General features: G+C 56.1%; 1 protein-coding gene across 4 annotated transcripts; it reads left to right on the top strand.

Annotated features, from left to right (window-relative positions):
• The first annotated feature begins 1,733 nt into the window (after positions 1-1,733).
• On the top strand, positions 1,734-18,168 carry PLIN1 (perilipin 1). Of its 4 annotated transcripts, none has more exons than XM_024107525.3 (9): positions 1,734-1,862; positions 2,947-3,005; positions 4,627-4,713; positions 6,268-6,350; positions 6,957-7,221; positions 8,337-8,518; positions 10,611-10,766; positions 12,480-12,725; positions 16,159-18,168. In XM_024107525.3, the coding sequence occupies exons 2-9, from the start codon at positions 2,951-2,953 to the stop codon at positions 16,561-16,563; spliced, it is 1,479 nt and encodes a 492-aa protein (XP_023963293.2). In that variant the 5' UTR covers positions 1,734-1,862; positions 2,947-2,950; the 3' UTR covers positions 16,564-18,168. The 4 variants fall into 4 exon arrangements, with proteins under 4 accessions (XP_023963293.2, XP_008169089.2, XP_042712600.2 ...); XM_008170867.4 differs by having other exon boundaries at positions 4,627-4,825; XM_042856666.2 differs by having other exon boundaries at positions 1,736-1,862; positions 2,910-3,005.
• The last annotated feature ends 1,434 nt before the right edge of the window (positions 18,169-19,602 follow it).

Raw genomic sequence — 19,602 nt, 5'->3', positions numbered from 1 at the left:
CTGGCTCAACCCCTTTCCCCTGTAATCTCAGACTTAGAGATGCTAAGCTTCTAAAGGCTCCCACTCTCTGATCCTAGTTGGCTATGTGAGCTTTAGCTGTAGTCAGCAGGAGTAGAGATGTTTCCTGGGCCATGGACAGAGCATGCCTGGCTAGCTGGAGAGGGGCAGTGGTCTGAGAACAGATATGTGGATGGGGATGTTTTGATGAGGGCTTTGTGCTGCAGCGGGGCTGGGATGGACAGAGGGCCAGGACAGTGCTGGGGTGGCCTTTTCCCTGCAGTAGGGTGGAGAGGGATATGAAATGAAGACATTTAGCAGGGCAGAGGTTGTGTTGTGTCTCAATTCCCGCTAAGGCCAACAGGGAGGGCGGCTCAGCCACATGCTTCCCCCTCCTGTTCAGGTCAGTTGTTCTTTTACTTAAGACTAGCAAGATCCAGCAGGAAGCCCATTGCCAAATACATGAGCTGCAGCTCTGGAGCAGCTGCTGCCCTTTGCCCTGCTGTCTGGAGAGCCATGACTCATCACGGGGATGGCCTGGAAAGTTTACACAGGGTTATGCTGCCTTTCCCTTTTCACCTCCATGGGGTGCAGAGCTCAGCCAGGAATGTAGAAGTGCCAGCCTCATGCAGCTTGAGGTGTGCGTGTGGGGGCAGGTTGCTCCCTGTGTGCTCTATCACCTTTAGCATGGGGAATATGTCTTCCCGAAGGCTCGGCCTCTGATTTTCCCCCATAGCCCTGTCTGCCTGGGAATATCTTTGCTAGGAACTTGCTCCCCATACCCCCAAACCAGGGTGAGTGGGTGGGTCAGCAGGGTCTGTGTATGTGTCTGATTCCCACCTCCCTCATTCTCCAGCTTGAGGGAGGCTGTGAAACTCTGGGTATTCAAGGACCTGCACCGTCATGCCCCATCTGCTGTGCTGGGGGAGCTGGAAGCATGAAGCAGCCACTCAGCAAATAGAGGGCTTTCTACTATGGTGGCAAGGGGCCTCCCCTGCCCATCTGCTGCTGGCTGTTTCAAGACACCCCAGCATCATGTCTGCAAACAACCAGTATCTTTCAGCCCTTGCTGACCCCTGGATTCCTCCCTCCCATTAAGTACCTCTGGGCTTCTCACCTCACTAGGACCCTTTGCATTATTTCTCTGTCCTCTGGCATTCACCACTCCTTCCGACTCAGTCTCTCTGAATTGTACTGATGTGCCACTTCCAACTGAAGTTAAATAAATCCAATCATAACCGTGATCTCTGTGCTCCCCACTAACCCTCTCTCCCAACTCAATACATCCCTTTTATCTTTCTCCTTTGTAGCCTGTTTTCAATCCACACAGCAGTGTCTTTGTCCAATGAACTAAGTTTTCAAGTAAGATTTTGTGAGCTACGGTTTCAGTCCCAAATATGTGAGCCCTACTGCACTCCATCCATCCACCAACATTGTCACCCTGCCAGCGAGAGCTTTCTTATTCTTCCTGACTGCCTCCAGGCTGCCTATTGCTCATGGTTCCATTCTAGGTGTTAATGTCGAGGGACTTTTCTCTCCCCGTTTGTTACGTTGTTTTGGTAGGGTCGGGTTAGATACAGGTCCTGTGTCTCAGTTCCTAGGATCTGCAATGAGAAGGGGGGGGGCATTTTCCAGACTGGTCATGCAATCATCTGTTTTGAATTTGATATGGCCGAGGGAGCCATTCATCATGTTACCACAGCAACTTGCAGACTCCTTGACCCGTGCAGCTGGGAGGTGGGGCTTTGCGGCGGTACTGTCTGGGGTAAGATGCATCTTTGTCAGAGTATCTGCTCTGTGGCTAGCACAACCAGACGCTCTCAGCTCCTGGCACCCTGCTGATGACAGCGTCCGACTGCTGCTCCGTGAGTACCCAACAGCAGGCAAATGCCTAGTGTACAGTCTCCCTAATGCTAGGGAAGGGAGGGGCGGGGGACAGCTGGCGAAGCAGTTCTGCTTAATGGTTCTGCATTTAATCGGCTGGGAAAGAAGGAATCTGTGCTGGAAGTGGCAATAGGGGATGTCAGAAGGGGTGCCCCTGAGGTGGCATTAGGGTTTTGGAGGTTGAAATAGGCTCCTTCCTGAGATGGCTTTGAGATGCATTGGCCACAGTGGATGGAGCAAGCATTGTGCTGTTGCAATGCATTGGACATGACAATGAGGTGTCTTGGAATCTGTATCTGAACTAGCACTGAGCTGTGCTCCTGAGTAGGTGGAGTGTGTCTGCCACCTGCGCGCTCCAGAGCTGGCACGGCGTGAGTGGATTGTGCTCTTTCACTCTTGAGCCCTGCCAATGCTGCTTCATCCTGACCCACCACGGCACCATCTAATCCAGCCCTGACCATTATCCTCACCTTTGCCAGTGTGCCTCAATCCTGACCTGCTGCATCTCTTGCTACTCTTCTCCTGGGTTCTTTGCACAGTCCTGCTAATGCCCCTGCAGTCCCCACCCCAGCCCTCCACCTCCACCCTGCACAGCTGTACTGCTGCACTTCAATCATGACTCTCAGCACCCCTGCTATTCATATCCCGAATTCCCACCCCCCTGCTCTGCAATCCAGGAGCCCTGGCTCACAGGACTGTTACTCCAATTTTGGGTTCCCCAGCTTTGCTGATGCCTCTCAACCTCTTCTTTGAGTCCCTGTGTTGCAGGCGCTTTCTTTAGCTGAGGGAGGATCATTTGGGACTCTTCTTTGAACCACCAGTTCTGATGCTTAATTGGATAGATGGGTTGCTGTTAAGCAATACCAGGTCTCACCCACCCGAGGCATGTGCTGCCTCAGCGTAGCTCTCTGCCCCTGCCAGTCTAGGATGCAAGAGGTCATAATGTACCATACAGCTTGAGACTCCATCAGAGCCACTTGGCTGACTAGAGACAGGCACTGAGACCATTTCCAGCATTGTTTTTCCAGGGAGCTCCTTGACGAGGCTCTGAACTTTGCTTTGCAGACTGATGTATCGTGATGGCAGCAAACAAGAGCCAGAAAATGCAGAATGGAAGCACAGAGGTGAGTGTGGGCATGAGGTGGAGAGGCAAAGACAGCTGTGTATGAGCAACATCAGACTGGCTTGAGGAGGAGGAGGTTGCTAATGCTGCCAGTGGAGTATTTGATTCAAATATTATGCTGTATTGTGTTCCGTTGAACAAGTCTGCATTGTCTATGCAACAGATCTGTAATTAGAGCAATAGATAGTGTCTGCTGGAAGAAAACAATGATAATCTTTAGCAAGAGCTGTGTTTTTAAATGCTTTCTCTTTAAAAAAAAATCTAAAAAATTCTGACAAAATCTTTGATTCGATCAATATTGTAAATAGCAATTAAATTAAACAACATGGTTAGAAAATTGTAGTTACTAAAAACCCCAGCTTCCTCGTCCCCCCAAAAACCAAAGAAGCCCAAAAAATTAAAGTCTAGAAACTCAGTAGTTCAGAGTCCAGAAGCAACCTTAACTCTGACCCTTTAACTGCCTATATATCAACAATCCCTATGCCCAGTGACTGACCTTACCCACTTTTTCAGTACGGACCACAAACCTGCTACCGTGCTAAGAATACAGTACAAATGTAACGAACCAGAGCCATTGAGATGGCCTCAGTGTAGGAGTTATGTGATTGCTAGCCCTGGAAATGCTATCGACTACAATATTTATTGTATGAACAGACCTATAATCAGCTCAGGACATATATGGGCACCAATCCAAACACAGACACTCTCCCCGCCTCCCCACCCCCACCCACCCTGGAAATCACTAGAAACCCCAATATCTCCTCTTACTCTGCAACATGCATTCCAGAAACAGCACTTGCCTCATAGCCACCATTCGCCAAGTGTTGATTAGCCCAATCTACCCCATTCCTCCTCCCACACTGAGGTGACTTGGAGAACCGCTCCACTTCGTAATGTCCTGATCAGACTCATGTACTGCACTGGGTGATGGGGGCCAGGGATAAAGGGGCAGAGCCAAGGTGTTTTCACTTAACTAGGAATGTCTTTTTTTTTTTAGGGCTTGCTTTGTATGAGCACAATGTTCTAACAGTGCTTTCAGTTCAGAGAACTCTGTCCAGCTGTAATGTCTTACTGACTGTTGTCTGGGAGTTAGCATTATTACCCCACACTGCAGAGCCCATGCAAACAAGGTCATGGGCAGAGGCACACAGTGCCCGGCCTCCCAACATGCTGTCTGTGAGCTGCACATGGCAGGGCTCTTCCGCAGAGAGTGCTGTCTCTTAAACGGGGCTGTCCTGTGTCTTTACAGATTGTCCCACTCACCTCCTTTCTGTTCTATTCGGGGTCTTATACCTCACCCACCACTATGGTGACAGGATGTGCTAGAACCTAAGGGTAAGGTCCCAGTGGATGCATGGAGAAGAGGGTTAAATAAACACGTCTCTACCCCCCACCCACAACCCTGATTGCTGCAGAGAAACAAAAGACAAGCCCCCGGGTCTCCTCTCACAGCTGCAGCAGGAGCTGAGACACTGACTGTTGTAGTTGATGGGGGAGACCTGTGTGGCCGTTGCTACATAAATGGTGTCACTGAGATTCCTGCTCCCATATTAGCAAGTGCTTCCTGCAGGGCTCTCTCCTGTGCATGGTCCCCTAACTTGTCCCCTTCTTGCTGAACCCAGGAGAACGTGCTGCAAAGGGTCTTGCAGCTGCCGGTGGTGAACGCAACCTGCGAAAGCCTTCAGAGGACGTACACCAGCACCAAAGAGGTACACCCACTCGTGGCGTCGGTATGTGAGGCCTATGAGAGAGGAGTCAAGGGGGCCAGCTCGCTGGCTGCGTGGAGCATGGAGCCTGTGGTGCGCAGACTGGAGCCTCAGTGTGAGTCTGGATTCTTCCCAGCTGCAGGGGAGTGGGGCACAGGGAGCATGTGGGAACCAGGGACTGTCAGCACATGGGAGCGGCCACAGAGAATCCCCTGCCTGTGAAAAGAAGGCTGCAGTGGAGAGATTCTAGTGGCCAAAGCACAAGATTGGGAGTTGAAAACACCTTGTTCTATGCCTGGCCCTGCCACCAACTCACTCCATGGCCTGGGGCAAGTTTCGTAACTATCCTGCCTCAGTTTGCGCATGTGACTCTGTCAGCCCTCCCTGTGCTGGGTTAATGAAGGATGAACAGTGCCCGTACATGTGCTAAACATTTCCCACATAGGCTTAGGTAGGCAGTTCGGCTTCAAGCTTTGCCTGGGCTGGTTTAAGCTCTTTGTTGCTGTGTTATAGACACAGGTCTCCGAGTCAGAGCCCCTCCTCTCTCTAGGACACATCTGGAACATTAGGACCTACCCTGGCCCTCAGAGCAGTGTGTCTGGGCCTGGCAGCTGTGGATTCCCCCGGGCAGACCTGCTAGTAGGGCCTGGCCACCCCTCTAGCCCAGCCTCCCTTCCCAAAGAAAAAGCCCCTGCAGCATCTCCAGAAATGAATTGTGGGGAAATCAGTGGAAGGTCAAGTCCAGGTCTGTCTGCAGCTCCCAGATCATCCCGATTCCATCCCATGGTGGGGAGGGGGGAGGAAAAGAAAGTGCAAAGTCAGCAGCTCAGCATGAGGCCGGAGTGCTCTGTCCAGCTGGCCCCTTCCCAGCTCTTTCCCAATGCTAACTCCCTGACTGGCTGCGGCCTGCCAAAGCCAGGGCCCTGGAGCAGCAAAGCCCCAGATGCACCCAGCCTCCAGCCAGAGCTCAGCTACTCAATGCCCGCCCTTGCGGCGCTAAGCAGGGAACATGACACAGGCCTGCAGGAGCTGTAGTCTGTTGTGGACTTGGACACACCCCTTTGATTGTCCCCTCTGACCCATGTGTGTCCTGCACTTCCCCAGGACACAGCAGGTTAGATGTGGAGCGGGAGGGTGCTGATGCAGCCGCCAGGGGACAGGGCAGAGGGAGGGTAGAATCCGTCAGCACTAGCTCTACTATATTGCCTGCCTGCACCATCCAAGCACTTTCCAAACAGTATGAACTCATTCAGCCTGTCGGGGAGGAGGGGCCCGGGCACTGCACTTAAGTCTTCTTCTGAAGCATTGCACTTCCCCCTTCCCACCGCCCCCAGCCTCAGCGCTGCTCCAGGGCATTGCGTTTAGTACTGACTCAGAGAGCAAAGGTGCCCTCTACTGTGCCACCTGCACCCCTCCCTGCAGCACAGAGTCTGCCAGCTTTCTGGTGGGGTATCAGGATTTGCACTGACACAGAAAAGGGAACCCCCTACTGAGTCATCCACCCCCCTCCATGCAGCACATACCACCATGCTAATATCCAGGCTTTGTCTGGTTCAGTCACAGCTGCCAACATCCTGGCCTGTAGGGGCTTGGATCGCCTGGAGGAGAAGATCCCTGCCCTCCAGTACCCAGTGGAGAAAGTAAGTAACGGACCCAACCCCTCTCCCCCATCAGCCTATGGGACCCATCCATTCCTGCCCCCCACCCACCGTGGGACCCATCCATTCTTGCTGCCCCCCCCACCCCATGGGACCCATCCATTCCTGGATGTTGCCCACCCCACAGATCTCCCGGGGGAGAGCTCTGTTGTCATGGGACAGTGGGGGCATTGGCTTCATTCCTAATTCCATGTGGGTGATAACTGGCTGTTAATGGGCTCTTCTGAGGCTAATAGGGCAACATGCTAGGAGCCACTGGTCTCCTCTGGGCCCCCAGAGAGTCATCCACAGCTAGGGGTGAGTGTATGGGGGGCCTAGGGTCATTGCTAAAGCCATGCAGACCAGTGGGGCCATGTCACACCTGCTCATGTCACACCTGAGCATGCTGCTCCCCGTGCCCCTTCCCTTCAGCATCCTTCAACCCAGAGTGAGACCATCTAGACGCGGATGCTCCTCTCCTGTGGAGCTGCCTCTGAACCATCTACACACAACCATGCTTTGGGTTCCATTGGTCACTGTATCTTCCCGCAGCAAGACCTGGGTGACTGTCACATGTTGCATGTCTCTTCTCCATCTCGCCTCGTGCAGATTGCATCTGAACTGAAGGGCTCCATCTCCACCCCCATTCAAAGTGCCAGGAGCACCATTGGCAACTCCATAGCTGGCACCTTGGACAGGGTCTTGGGGCTGACTGCTGAGGGTTATGAGCTGAGCAAGAGCACAGCAAGACGCACAGCAGAATACACCTGGAGCAGCCGGGTTAGCCAGATGGCAGCAGCTGGGGTAGATGGAGCCCTGGGACAGCTGGAGAAGCTGGTGGAGTTTCTCCTGCCAGAAGAGGAGCATGAGCCAGGTGACTCTGCCTCCTCAATCATCAATGGATGGTGTCACGAGTGGGAGGGGGGCACTGGGTGCTAATGCAGAAGCCTTTCCCTTTGGGGAGACCTGGCCTCAAATCGGCTTCACACGAAAATGGCTCGGATGGCCTTTGCCTGGGTCACAGCACAGTGAAGATTGCCCAGTTCAGTGGGTTTGTCAGGCCTCTGCTCAGGAGACGCGCAGGCCTGGGGTAGTGTGGAGGGGGTGGGAGTTCCAGGTCAGGTTAGCAGAGTTTGCTGCCATTCAAGACTGAGGTCCACGGGCAGCTTTTCCAGCCTGTCTGCACTACGGCTGGTTCTGGCCAGGACCGAGGGAGAATGTCCCTTTTGTGCTGTCTTCCCCGCACACCTGGCGGATGCCTCCGTGGGAACGTGTGAGGATTTATGTGCACTGGGGTAGGGTAGAGTCTCCTCTCTCTCACCTAGCCTGCTCGGGAGATCCCCTGGTGGTGTCCTGAGTAGCAATAGGGAGGGAGGGGTGGCCCCGTGAATACCCAGGTTATTGTTCCTTCTTCCTTGTTATGTCCTCGGACACAGTAAATGGCCCAGTGATTCTACCTGTGCGAGGGGGCCCACATGATGGGCCCTTCCAACGCAGGTACGATCTGCCTCCTGCAACCAACCAGTTCTCAGGGTGCCAGCTGCTGAGCTTTCCACAAGGTGGCGCTGTCACCCTAGTCAGATGCCTCCTGCAGATGGAGCCTGAAAGAAGAGAAAAGGTGGGGGGGGGCTGATTATTCCTCAGCAAGGTACTGCACTTGGCTGGGTGGTTGGGGCTGAGGGGGAGGCCTGGAGGACTGAAAAAGGGGCTTCAGAAATGAAAGTCCTAGGGTGCCAGGCACTGTACAGAGCTGTATGGGGCTTTGCGGTACAGCTGGTGTAGCGGGGCAGTTCCGACGCAAAGACCTGCTCCTGTGCACCACTAGAATTCTGCCCCCAGAGATCCCAGGAGAGCAGTTCCATGCCAAGTCTCCCATGGACCGAGGGTGCAGAGCTGGTCAGGTGAATCCCAGGCCATGTGTGATGTTCCCACCTCTTCCCATACTGGTTTCATGCCCATTCCCAGTTGGCTCTGCCTCTCTGCCCGTAGGTCATAAGCCCACAAGGATGCATGGATCTGAAGTGACGCCCTCCCAGCCAGATCCTGGCACCTTCACCAGGATCGGTGCTTTGGCCAGCACCATCTCCCACCGCGCCTACCAGCAGACAGCCAGAACCATCCAGCGCACTAGAGCCAGAGGGCAGGAGCTGACCACATGGATTCCAGGCTTGGTGAGTGCCCCCGCCCTGCACTGCATAGCTAAGGGGAACCTGATGCAGTGACTCCTGGGGAACCTGGCAGCAGCTTAGTGCCGGGACTGATCTGCCGTAAAACATGGGCGTAAAACATAGCCCCTTGGATCTATAAAAAGTCCGGCTCGCTGCTGGATCCCAAGCCACACAAACGACAACCAATGTTTAATGGAGGACCTAGACAAAAACAGTGCTTTGGGGCCCCCTGCTGGTTTAGCAGCCGTTACTGCACAATCCCCATCTCCTGAACTATACTGAAGGATGCTGGCACAGAGACAGGGAAATAAACATAAGTAATACTAAATTATACTAAAAGCCCTTCTCATCTTTGCATCTGTCTATTTCTGTCTCTAAGGCGCTCTGAGTGCTTTACACCCCCTAATCAGTTAAGCCTCTCAGCAGGGTAGGACGGGGTTTTATCCTCATTTCACTGAGGAGAAACTGAGACACAGTTGCCCAAGTCACCAAGGTCACAGCAAGTTCATGTCAGGAGCAGAACCCAGGTGTCCTGCCACCCAACATCCTATTCTAACTGCTGAGGCCCATCCACTACTGCCCTGTCTAGGAGCCAGGCCAGAACTTTTCAGGGTCTCATGGTTGGTGGAGAACAGGATGCTGGGCATTGCGGCGGTGAATATATTTCTCTTTGCTTGCTCCATGGGAAGAGCCAAGTGGCTCTTTGGCTCATTCTTTGCTGCTAGCTGCTCACTCTCCCTCCAAAGCAGGCAGGGTCCTGGCCCCTTATAATCTCTGTGGCATCAGTGCACACAAGGCCCCCACCAAGCTAGCAGGATGGATTATTTTTAACTGGCTCTAAATTTAGAATGTTAATTAATGGTCTTGACATAACATCCTTCCCAAAGCAAAAGGCCCCAGCGGAAGCACAGATAAAATCAGGAGTAAAAAGCCCCCTCCAACCCACCGTCTCACCACTCTGCTCCCCTGGGGTTGGAAACCACCCCCGCCAGAACCCCACAGCCCCCTGCCTTTTTGGGATTTCTTCCCATGTGTGTCTCTATGTCCTCTGACCCTTGGACATCCCGTCACAATTAGAGCCCTGACCCAGAATGGATCCTGCGAGCCACTCATTCCGATTAGAGCTCACAAGCTAAGCAAGGCTGGCCTGGGTTGGCTGGGAGACCTCCAAGGAACATGGAGCTGCTGCAAGGGATGGGGTCTGAGTGACTCGTTGACCACAGTGCCCCAGCATGACACGAGGGGTGCTGTGCTGCAGGGAGCGGTGTTAGGGGAGAGAATCGGATGGTACCTAACTCCAAGGACTGGGCCACTTGTGGTTATTAAAGATCTTAAGTCACTTTTGGAAAGAGTTAGGGTTTTGACCCCTATGTTCTGGCCAAATTCCATCCAGGGTAATTGCATCTCGACTCGACAAATCCCTCCTGTGGTTTTTAATGGCTCTGGAATTCTCTTTACTTTCTGTCCTAAACTGGTGTGCAGCTTTGTTATGGATCAGTCAAACAGCTGCTGCTTTGCACCCAGACAAGGCAGCATGTTAGTGGTGGGTGAGTGTTCCCTGTGAGTCCCTCAGCTCTATCGCAGGAGGCTGACAGAGGAAATGTTGGCATTTTAACGTATTTATTGCTAGGCTTTCCCCTTAGCGTTCATCTCCTCACTGTAGTACCTGAGCCTGCAAAGCAGCACCGGGCCTAGCCTCGCAGCTCCATCAGCGCTGTCCCCCATGCGCAGGTGGGAACAGGCGTGGCTCGGAGGTGGCTTGCCCAGCATGAAGCACAGTTAGGCCCTCGCATGGAAAGGTCCTGTGTTATGCTGTGTGTTAGTGCAGCTCCCCCTCCCTTGATGCTGGCCTGCAGGCTAGCTGAGTGCTTTTCTGTGGAAATCTGGAGCCCTGGCGAGGGGCAGTGAACTCTGACTCATCAGCCTTGTGCTGGCCATCATGCATTGCCAGGGTGGGCTGCAAGAACACCTGGATTCGGGAGCCAGTTTCAAGCACAAGGGATGCAGTCATGAAATGCAGCAGCTGCCCCGCTCCATGGTGGCCCTGGCGAGATCCCAGCTGTGAGCACGGGCTCTCTGCTCTCTCTCGCTGCAGGGTGCCGTGGCCAGGCAGAGCACGGCCAAGGCCCAGCAGGTCTTGCATGATGTGCAGAATGCAGCAGCTGGTTGGCTGAGCAAGGAGCAAAGTAAGGAGTCAGAACAGGAGCAAGAGAAGGAGGAGCTGAAGAAAGAAGAAACCAAAGCAAGTGAGGTACAGAGAGGGGCACACCTGCTCTGAGGGGTCCGCGAGGGAATCTTTACAAAGCCCCCTGCAGGCCCTGTCCAGGGGCCAAGGCAGCAGTTGTGGCCCTTAGTACAGTCAGGGATCAGGTACAGAGGGAAAGCTGAGGCTCAGGGAGGTGGGGGAGGGAAGGGTGTGTGATTCTCCCAAGGCTGTAGAACAGGGGTCGGCAACCTTTGGCACACGTCTTGCCAGGATAAGCACCCTGCTGGGCCGGGCCGGTTTGTTTATCTGCCGCCTCCGCAGGTTCGGCCAATCGCAGCTCCCACTGGCTGCGGTTCGATGCTCCAGGTCAATGGGAGCTGCGGGAAGGACGGCCAGTACGTCCCTTGGCCCGCGCCGCTTCCAGCAGCTCCCATTGGCCTGGAGCAGCGAACCGCGGCCAGAGAGAGCTGCGATCGGCTGAACCTGCGGACGCGGCAGATAAACAAACCGGCCCGGCCCGCCAGGGTACTTACCCTGGCAAGCCGTGTGCCAAAGGTTGCTGACCCCTGCTGTAGAGGGAATTGGTAGCAGAGCTGGGTACAGAACCCATGAGTCCTGGCTCCCAGCCCCCTGCAATAACTGCTAGATAACACTGCCACATAAAGGGAAACAGTTCTATTTAGTAGCCACTGTGATCCCATGGGCCATGCTCCCCGTGCCCCTCTGCCACTTGGTCTTTATTCCCAAGAAACAGGCTTGGTGACCTTGGGCAGCTCTCAAGGGTCCCCTCTGCTTGTGCCCTCCCAGGTGGAGATGGCTGTTGCAAGCTGAGGGTTTGGAAGCCCTGGCAGAGGGGCAGGAAGTGAGGGTCTTTAGCCTCCCTCACTTGGTGGAGGCTCTGGAGAGGCCCCTGTCCTCAGCCACTACCCTTGAAAAGGGAGTTGGCAGCCTCCAGGCCTGTCAGATGCAGAGGCCTGGAGTCTCTGGCCTGGCTGAGCTCTGTTTGTTGCAGTGAGGGGTGGGGAGCAGGGGAAGCTGCTCAAACGTCCAGTTTTCGGCCCACAGTCCTAGGGGGCAGTTTAGGCAGCCAGGGCTGGCTGGTGAGTAGGGATGCCCTGCTACACCCCTCTTTGCCCTAGAGGGCACAGGGCCTTGCACTGGGCACAGAGGGGATGGCATAGACCCACTACTGGTGAAGCGCTGACACCTAGGGATGGGTTCACCTCTGCAGGGGAATCCTTGGGAGGCTAGATCCACCAGCTTCACAGCTGCTTTGTGCTGCCAGACCAGGGGCAAGAACCTGGCACGGAGTTCAAGCTGTGGAAATGGCTGAGTGGAAGCTTTCCCCTAGTAGGAGGTCTGCTGGGACAAGGAAGAAGGGAAGTGAGAGCCCTGCACCTTTGCCCTCCCCACTCTCAGTACAACTAGGGGAGTTGGACAAACATCCACCGGAAACACAGCCTGGAATCAAATAGCTGGGGATGGGGGAGACGGAGGGGAGAGCAGGCTTGTCTTGTCTCTGGAGGCCTGGGGGCTTGGGCGAGAGAGGACAGGATAAAGCCCCAGTGCAAGCTGCTCAGCCCAAGGCCAATGGCACTGGCTCCGAATCATCTGTTCAGTCTTTGGGCTGCTGGGGGCTGGGGCACTCAAAGGGAAGGACAGGGCTGCAGGACAGAGATGGTGCCTGGGGCCTGCTGTTCCCCAGCATGGGCTGTGCCTGGCACTTACCAGAGCGTCTGGGCGTGTTTCTCTTTGCAGATGGCTGAGGGTGCCAAGACTCCAAGCCTCCTGGGCAGCATGGCCCAGAGCCTACAAACTGCCTATCTCTCCACCATCTCCAATGTGAAGAGGGTCCCCTCTGCTGCTTGGGGGACAGCTGGGGAGCTGCTCCAACTCACCCCCCGCAAGGCAGCTTCCATAGCCAGAGAGAAGGTGGGCACTCTGGGGGATGCCCTACGCAGCGTCACTGGGAGCATGGTGGAGACCCTTTCTCACTACGTGCCGGTGAGTTTGTCCCTTCCGCTGAGAGCTCCCCTCTTGCACTGCAGGAGAGAGGGGGATGTGTGAGGGCAGGACATTCTTGGCCAGGATCAGCCCCTTCTGGCCTGGGGTCTGTATCTTCCCCCACCTCTGGCTGGAGCCCCTCCCTGCTGGGAATCCTACCAAGGGTTCCTACAGCAGCAGACTCGCTGCCAGTCTGGGGCTCCTTTGGGCCATGTGAGAGATGGCTCCTTCAGCTCAGAATGGAGCAGGGGCCCTCCCTGGGCTTGGGGAAGTGATGGACTCTTGGCTTTGCTTACACGGGCCATGGTGCAGAGGGGTGCCCTGCTGATGCACCCCAGTCTTGGCCACCTCACACCCAGCTGTGCCAGTGCCCTTCAGTCCTGACGTGAAGCCCCCCTGCTAGTCCAGTCCTTTGCCCCCTTCCACCTGTGAAGCCAAAGTCATGATTGATGGTCACTGGAGAGCGTTGTCTGGAGCCCCAAAGCAGGGGCTACTGCCAGTCAGCTGTGAGGGGCACAGCCACGTGCTCAGGCACACCCATTAGCTAATGTGGGCCTCTCAGATTGGCTGGCCCAAAAGCCACGTACTGCATGTGGGGTCTGTCCTTCCCAGACGACTGCAGCCAGGCCCCCGGAGTGCTGCTCACATGGACTGTCCTAAGAAATCCCAGCTGAGAGAGTCTGGGTCTGTGACCAGAAATTCCTGGCAAGGTGAAAGTTCAGGGAGTGACCCACCTCCCCTCCAGCTGATTCCTTCCTCCCTCCTCCCCTCCTGCCCCTCCCCCCCGCCTGACCCAGGGCTCTCAGCCCATTAGTCATGTGTCCATGGAGACGCAGACTGCCCCCTGAACCCACTGGGCTCCACTGCCCACCCCCTGGGGACCTGTCTGGAGTCGAGTTCTCAGCTGCAGGCTTTTCTGCTTTGTGGGGCAGGAGTGGCCGGGAGCCCCAGCTCCGTGGTGGGTGTAAGGTCTGAGTAGCCTCGAGGATACAGGGCTTTGTGAAGGGTAGAAGAGAGAGATTGGGAGGGGCAGGGAGAGGGACCCATTGAGGAGCAGGCAGTATTGTCAGATCAGTGTGCTGGGGAATAACGACCCAAGGCCCTCTGAGCAGCTCCCGGTGCAGAGCCCCACTGGGCGGGCTGGTGTCTGGCACCTACTTACCTGGTCAGTGTTTGTGACTGTGTCAGTAATAGTCCATGGACAAGGCGGTCCCCTGCATGCAGGGGTCCCCCAGAATGGGTTGCTTTCCAGTGGGAGCCTGAGGTCCCATCTTTCTCCAGTGTGCACTATACTTACGACTCAAAATGCCACTGGGTGGGAGGGAGGAGGATCAGGGGAGGTGCCCTCGCCTGGTGGCAGGGGATGCTCTGCAGTCTCCTCCTGGCGCTCTTTCTGCAGAGTGAAGGGAGCAGGTGCCTGGCAGGGAGGGGCCACCTCTGCAGAGTGGTGGTGTGGGGAGGTGGGTTCTTGCAAACACCAGCCCAGCGAGAGCACAGACACCTCCTTACGTCAGTCCCAGTAGCTGCTGGGAATCCAGCCAGAACTGCCTCCTTGTCGACAGACCCCTTGGGCTGGCTCAGCAGTCAGGAAAAGCCTCAGTGCCTTGATGTCACCCCCCCAAGCACTGCTCTCCAGGGCGTCTCACCCTGACTCTTCCTGTCACATTGAGGTACCTGGCTCTGGGTCCCTGCTCCCATGGCTGCAGCACTTGCTGTCCTGGGACCGGTCACAGACCCAACTCCTCATACCCTTCCGTACAGCTCGGCAGCCTGGCTTGGGGCGGAGAAGCCAACATGGCAAAGGGGACCAGCCCCAGCATTGAACCAGTCACCCTGCTGTGTCTGGTGCCTGGGCCAGACTCCACTTGGGAGTCCAGGCAGCAGCCATCCTCCCTGCACGTTACAGGGCAGATCCTGGCTGGGGATGGAGTAGGGTTGGGTCTAGGGGCCAACCTGGTCCTGTCTTCCGGAGGCTTTACTTGTGCACTTCCCCATCCCCAAGCAGCCTTGGCCCTCTGTCTTTGAGCACATGAGCGAGGTGGGGAACACTCAGCCCCCTTGGGTCTCCACCCCTGAGGCCAGGGGGCCTTTGGAAAAGCCTTGCAGTGAAAATCCCAGAAGCAGCCGAGACCAGACCAACCAGACCTAATACATCCTTCATCTGGACAGGGAGAGACAACCCGAGCTAAGGGGCCTGAACCTGGGCTCCGGTGCCCACCTGGCTGGAGAGACAAGTCAGAATCAACCATTTAGAGAAGCTAGCTGTGCTCCTCTAGCATCTCCCAGCTGCTGCAGCAGCCTGTCCCCTGGCTACTGAGCAGGGCTGGAGGGGAGCAGGGCTGGTCCCCTGGAGCCTCGGGCCTGAGGAGGGAAGAGTCCCCTGGAGCCCGAGGGGGAGGGGTGGGTTAGCTGCAGGTCCCTTGGAGCCTGAGCAGAACCTGGCGGCAGGTCTGGGCCCAGCAGCACTGCAGTATCTCCAGACCTGAGTTGGTCCTGAGGGCCACCGTGGGCCCTTCGGCCAGTGCGCCGCTCTCCCTTTGGTATGCTGTCCCAGGACGAGCAGAGTGACCTCCTAGGCTGGGAGCAGTCACTTGTGGGGAGGGGAGGCTGCTTGGCTCCAATCTGAAGCAGGAATGTGTGGGATGAGGAGGGGGAGCTAACCCCACAGGGTCCCCCCCACTGAGCAGAGAATGAGTTTGGTGCGGCTGGTCCTGCTGCCCCGTCTCCTGCAGGGGAAGCAGGGAGGATGCTGAAGGCCAGGGAGGGCGTCTGCGGGGGCCATGCTTTGCAGTCTTGGCATTCCTTACCCCCCAAGGCCACTGCGCCAGCTCCCCAGCCCCCTCCTAGCCTTTTTATTCCTGCCAGGTTGGGTTGAACTCGGTGTGTAAGAGCTGCAGTGAAGCCTCCTCATCCCTGCCCAGCGCGTGGGGATTTAGCTAAAGGGATTAATTCCCTCTGGGCAGCATGGTCCAGATGGAGGCCTCTTTGGCCTGAGGCTCATGCAGCCCCCTCACACTCTGCACCCACCGAGGGGACAGGGAGGCTGGGCCTCACAGAGCAGGGCTGTGGGGTGGGTTTCCTCCCCCTCTCTGGGAATGAACAGTGGGGAAGGAAGGCAGAGGATGGAGGGCCAGTCATGCCCTTCCTCTGTTTATTTCCATAGCATCTTCCTGCACATGCTGCACCATTGAAATGCAGCCACCTCTGGGGTGGGGACAGTGCGGCAGTGGATTCTGTCCAGACGTGGGGGCAAACGGCAACTCTTCTGATAAGTGTCGGGGGCTCCTTTAGTTACGGTGCAGAGCAGACAGGAGCTAAGTGCAGTTTCCTCAGTACTCAGATGTCCCTCTGGCAGCCATTGGCCAAGAGGCAGGGCGGTGCTTCAGGCCACCCATAGGCAGGAGGGGTGTTAACGTGTTCTCTCGCTGTTCAGCTCCCCAGGCTGCTGGCAAAGAAAGAGGAGCCGGCGCATGAGAGCGAGCCCCCTCCTGAGCCACAACGAAGTCGGGAGGGCTCCAGGCCTGTGGCTCCCCCGTCCCCGGAGAAATCCCAGTTGCGAGGAGACTGGCGCGCCAACCGAGCTCACCATCCCCTCTCCTTCCTGGGGCTGGAGGATCCCTTCTTCCTGCAGCCCATCTCCATCCAGCGCCAGACTCCACAGCGGAGTCCAACCTTCGAGCCCGACTACCCCCTGTCCCGCAAATCCGCCTTCTCCCCCTACAGGGAGGGGCTCAGCACCAGGAGGGTAAGCAAAAATTCATACCGCTACAGCCCGGAGCCTGTGTACACCAGGGCTAACTATAGCAACCTCTACACCACGGCCTTCAAGAAGGACTGAGTGGGGGCAGGGGCCGGAGCTCACTCTCTCCCTGCTTCACACATGCCAGCCTGCACCTGCTGCGCTTAGCACCTTGTCGAGCATCATGCTGTTGGTTTCAGTATTAGGACCCTGAGGAGTTAATCTCAAAGCAGTGCTCCTTCTGCACAGCCCCAGCACAGACAAGGGGACAGGGACGGGGACTTACCTTCACCTCTGGCACCAGGGTCAAGTGCAGCTTGAGGCCAGGAGTGAAATGAGTTTGATGGTCCCAGCTCATTCCCTTTCCCAGCAGGTCGGGGGCGTTCAGGCCTGTTTCTGTGTGTCTGCCCAGAGGGGAGCTGGCACGGAGACCGAGACTGACTTGAGGCCCTGCTTAGTGGGGAGGCCTGCAGTGCAGTATTACTATGGCCATGGGGGGGAAAGCGAGGGCAGGGTTGCAGTTTGTGTCATGTCCATCCCTCCAAAGTGACCCCACAGAGAAAGAAATGGGGTTGTGCCCTGTTGGCTTCTTTCTGAAGAGAGGTCAGAGAGGGCCCTCAATCCCTAATTCTGCTGGTATTTTACAGCAGCCGTATCAGGAATGTCAGGGCTGGTCTGTGCTGGTTTTACCGGGGGAGCCACTGGGGTTTTTGTATTATCCTGGGCGTCTTCTCAGCCCTCAGTTGAAGGGACAAAGTGCTGAATCCTTAGCAAAGATGGCTTTTCTCCACCAGGTTCACTGGTCCTTGTAGTTACATGGCTTGCAATATGTGTCATTCTGGGTTGCTTTTTTCCCCCAAACTGCCTTGTGAGGTAGATGGAATAAGCAAGCCCTAGTGTGGGGCAGGGGGCAATTTCTGGTCCTCTCTTGCCTGTGATGGGTTGAATGGCAGCGACACAGTAAGAGAGCATTTCCTGAATGGGAATGTGAGGACAGGAAGCAGGAACATGAAGGAAGAAGCAGGCTCTAATGTGATGGAGCAGAGATGGGAGAGGGAGCAGAGAGGAGGAGGGGGAAGAGGGAGCAGAGAAGAGTGGGAAAGGAGAGCAGGAAAGGGCAGGAGCTGGAAGGCCATGTTGCTTATGGCTGGGCCTTGCTCAATAGGGCTTATCGGGCATGTACCCTGTGTGGGCAGCAGCTGAGGTGGACACTTGTCTTTGCACTGTAGGCTGGGGGAGCTGAGTTCTGCTGCAGACCAGCCCCTCTCCTTCCAGGGCCATCAGACAGCAGCTTTATAAATGTCTGAGGGGGGAACGTGGCTTCCCATCCTCATTCCTTCCCACCCCTACCCCACGCAGGCCAATCCTTCCTCTGGCCTAGTCTTCCTCTGCAGAAGTCACTTGAGACCCAGGGGCAGGATCCATGGATGGGAGCTCCCCAGAAGCCAGGCCATCTCCTTGGCCCTCCATGTGGTTGGTGGTAGGGCTTTGTGGAGTCAGTAACAAGGCATGTGCTATGCAGTCTATGGCATTGGGAAGCTCTTGGAGCCCCTTTCTTCCTGTCCTGTAGGAGCAGCTCAGTATCTGGGTAGGTTCCCTGCAGGAAGGTGAGCTGCATCCCCCTCCCAGCTGTGTGTTTCCCCATCCCCCAATCAGAGCAACCGGCTCTTCTATTTACTGCAATAATAAATGTTCCCCACTTGTCTAGTGCCTGGTATGCTCGTTTCCTCCGGGCGAGTGAGATTGTGCCACTGAGGCCGTCCCCAGTAAAATGGATCGAACTGCAGCTGTCTTGGTCCCTGCATCCCTGAGTGGGGGCGGCACAGGTCCAAAGACCTGATCCCAACAGCACAGCCACAGACGGGGTTGGGGGCTGCTGCAGCCCAAAGAGCATGACATGAGCTGGGGCAGAGCTGCTGCTGAGCTGGCTTCTCCATGAGCCTGTAAACAGGGCGGGGTGGTGCTGTGCATGGTCCTGGCAGGGGAGGCAGCATCTGGGCCTTTGGGGCTAGCTGCTCTCTCCAGCAGCTGGGGAAGGGCTGCGTGTTCTGCAGTATCGTGACTAGTCCATGCCAGCTCCCCCCAACCTGTCAGTGCCTTGTGTCAGGCTGGCTAGTGCCCTACACTTCCTGGCCTTAGGCAAAGGGGAGTTTGCGCCAGGGTGTCAGTGAGGGGAGAGAAGGGTCTGAACCGCCAATTGGCTGGAGGCTGGGCCCTTTCATTTATCAGATGGGATGCCCCTCGCCCACACCCTCAACCTTATCCCCAGCCCACTCACTAGGGGATGGGAGGGAACGGGCCTAGCTGGAGATGCTCCTCCCCTCCAGCTCTCTGTCTTTATGAAGGGGTGACTATTTTCAGGAGGCTTGGGGCTGCCCCGATTGATGTGACTAACCTACTCAGACCTGGAACAAGAGGGCAGTGCCAGACGTAGCTGTCCTGTCCTGTCCTCGCTGCTGGGAGCTGCTGTGGCCACCTTCCAGCCATAGGCAGGCAAACATGCTCCCCCTGGAGCTCTCTGCTGAGCTGCTGTAGAGCAGGGACACGAGATTCCTGCCTTGTCTGCCCTAGCGTGCACTCCACAGTCATGCAGCACAGCTGCTGTAGTGTTTCTTCACTACTCTGTATGGGGAAAAGCTCAGGCAGCAACCGCTCCTACAGCTGGGCTTTCCCGAGCCCTGGCTCCCAGTGCCAGACCCAGAGAGCTGAAGGACCAAGACATTTGGGGATTCTGCAAATCCAGGCAATGGGCCCCACTCTGTAAGTGTGGACAGAGGGACAGTCCAACTCATCCTCCAGCGCTGCAACAACTAGCCCGAGCCAGGCTCTGCCTTCTGTCAGCGCTCTCACAGGTTTGATTTGAAACCCAAAACTAGTTCAAATCTGACACGTTAGTGCCACGCAGCAGCACAAGGTTGGGGGGCACGGTCCTAAGGGGCTGAGCCCCTCGCGTTGCAATGCCAATCCAATAATAATCACACACAGCTCATCATATACATGCTGCTCCGTAGCACTCTGATCCAAACCAGGAGCCGCGTACAAAAGCCAAGGGAGAAAAGAACAGTTTGTCCAGCTATCAAACCGGCTGCATGAGCTGGGCTGCCAGCAAAAGGCCCATGTTCACCCAGACACTTTGAG

This window comes from Chrysemys picta, chromosome 10 (assembly GCF_011386835.1).
Source record: "Chrysemys picta bellii isolate R12L10 chromosome 10, ASM1138683v2, whole genome shotgun sequence".
NCBI lineage: Eukaryota > Metazoa > Chordata > Testudines > Emydidae > Chrysemys > Chrysemys picta.
The sequence above is the reverse complement of the archived record's forward strand: the minus strand, read 5'-3'. Positions and strand labels throughout refer to the sequence as shown.

Excerpts from the sequence above, each read along its gene's own strand:
- PLIN1 (XM_008170867.4), top strand. The coding sequence starts at position 2,961 with ATGGCAGCAAACAAGAGCCAGAAAATGCAGAATGGAAGCACAGAG. Across the intron at positions 3,006-4,626 it reads TGCAGAATGGAAGCACAGAG|GAGAACGTGCTGCAAAGGGT; the intron begins GTGAGTGTGGGC and ends TGCTGAACCCAG. Across the intron at positions 12,726-16,158 it reads CCCTTTCTCACTACGTGCCG|CTCCCCAGGCTGCTGGCAAA; the intron begins GTGAGTTTGTCC and ends CTCGCTGTTCAG.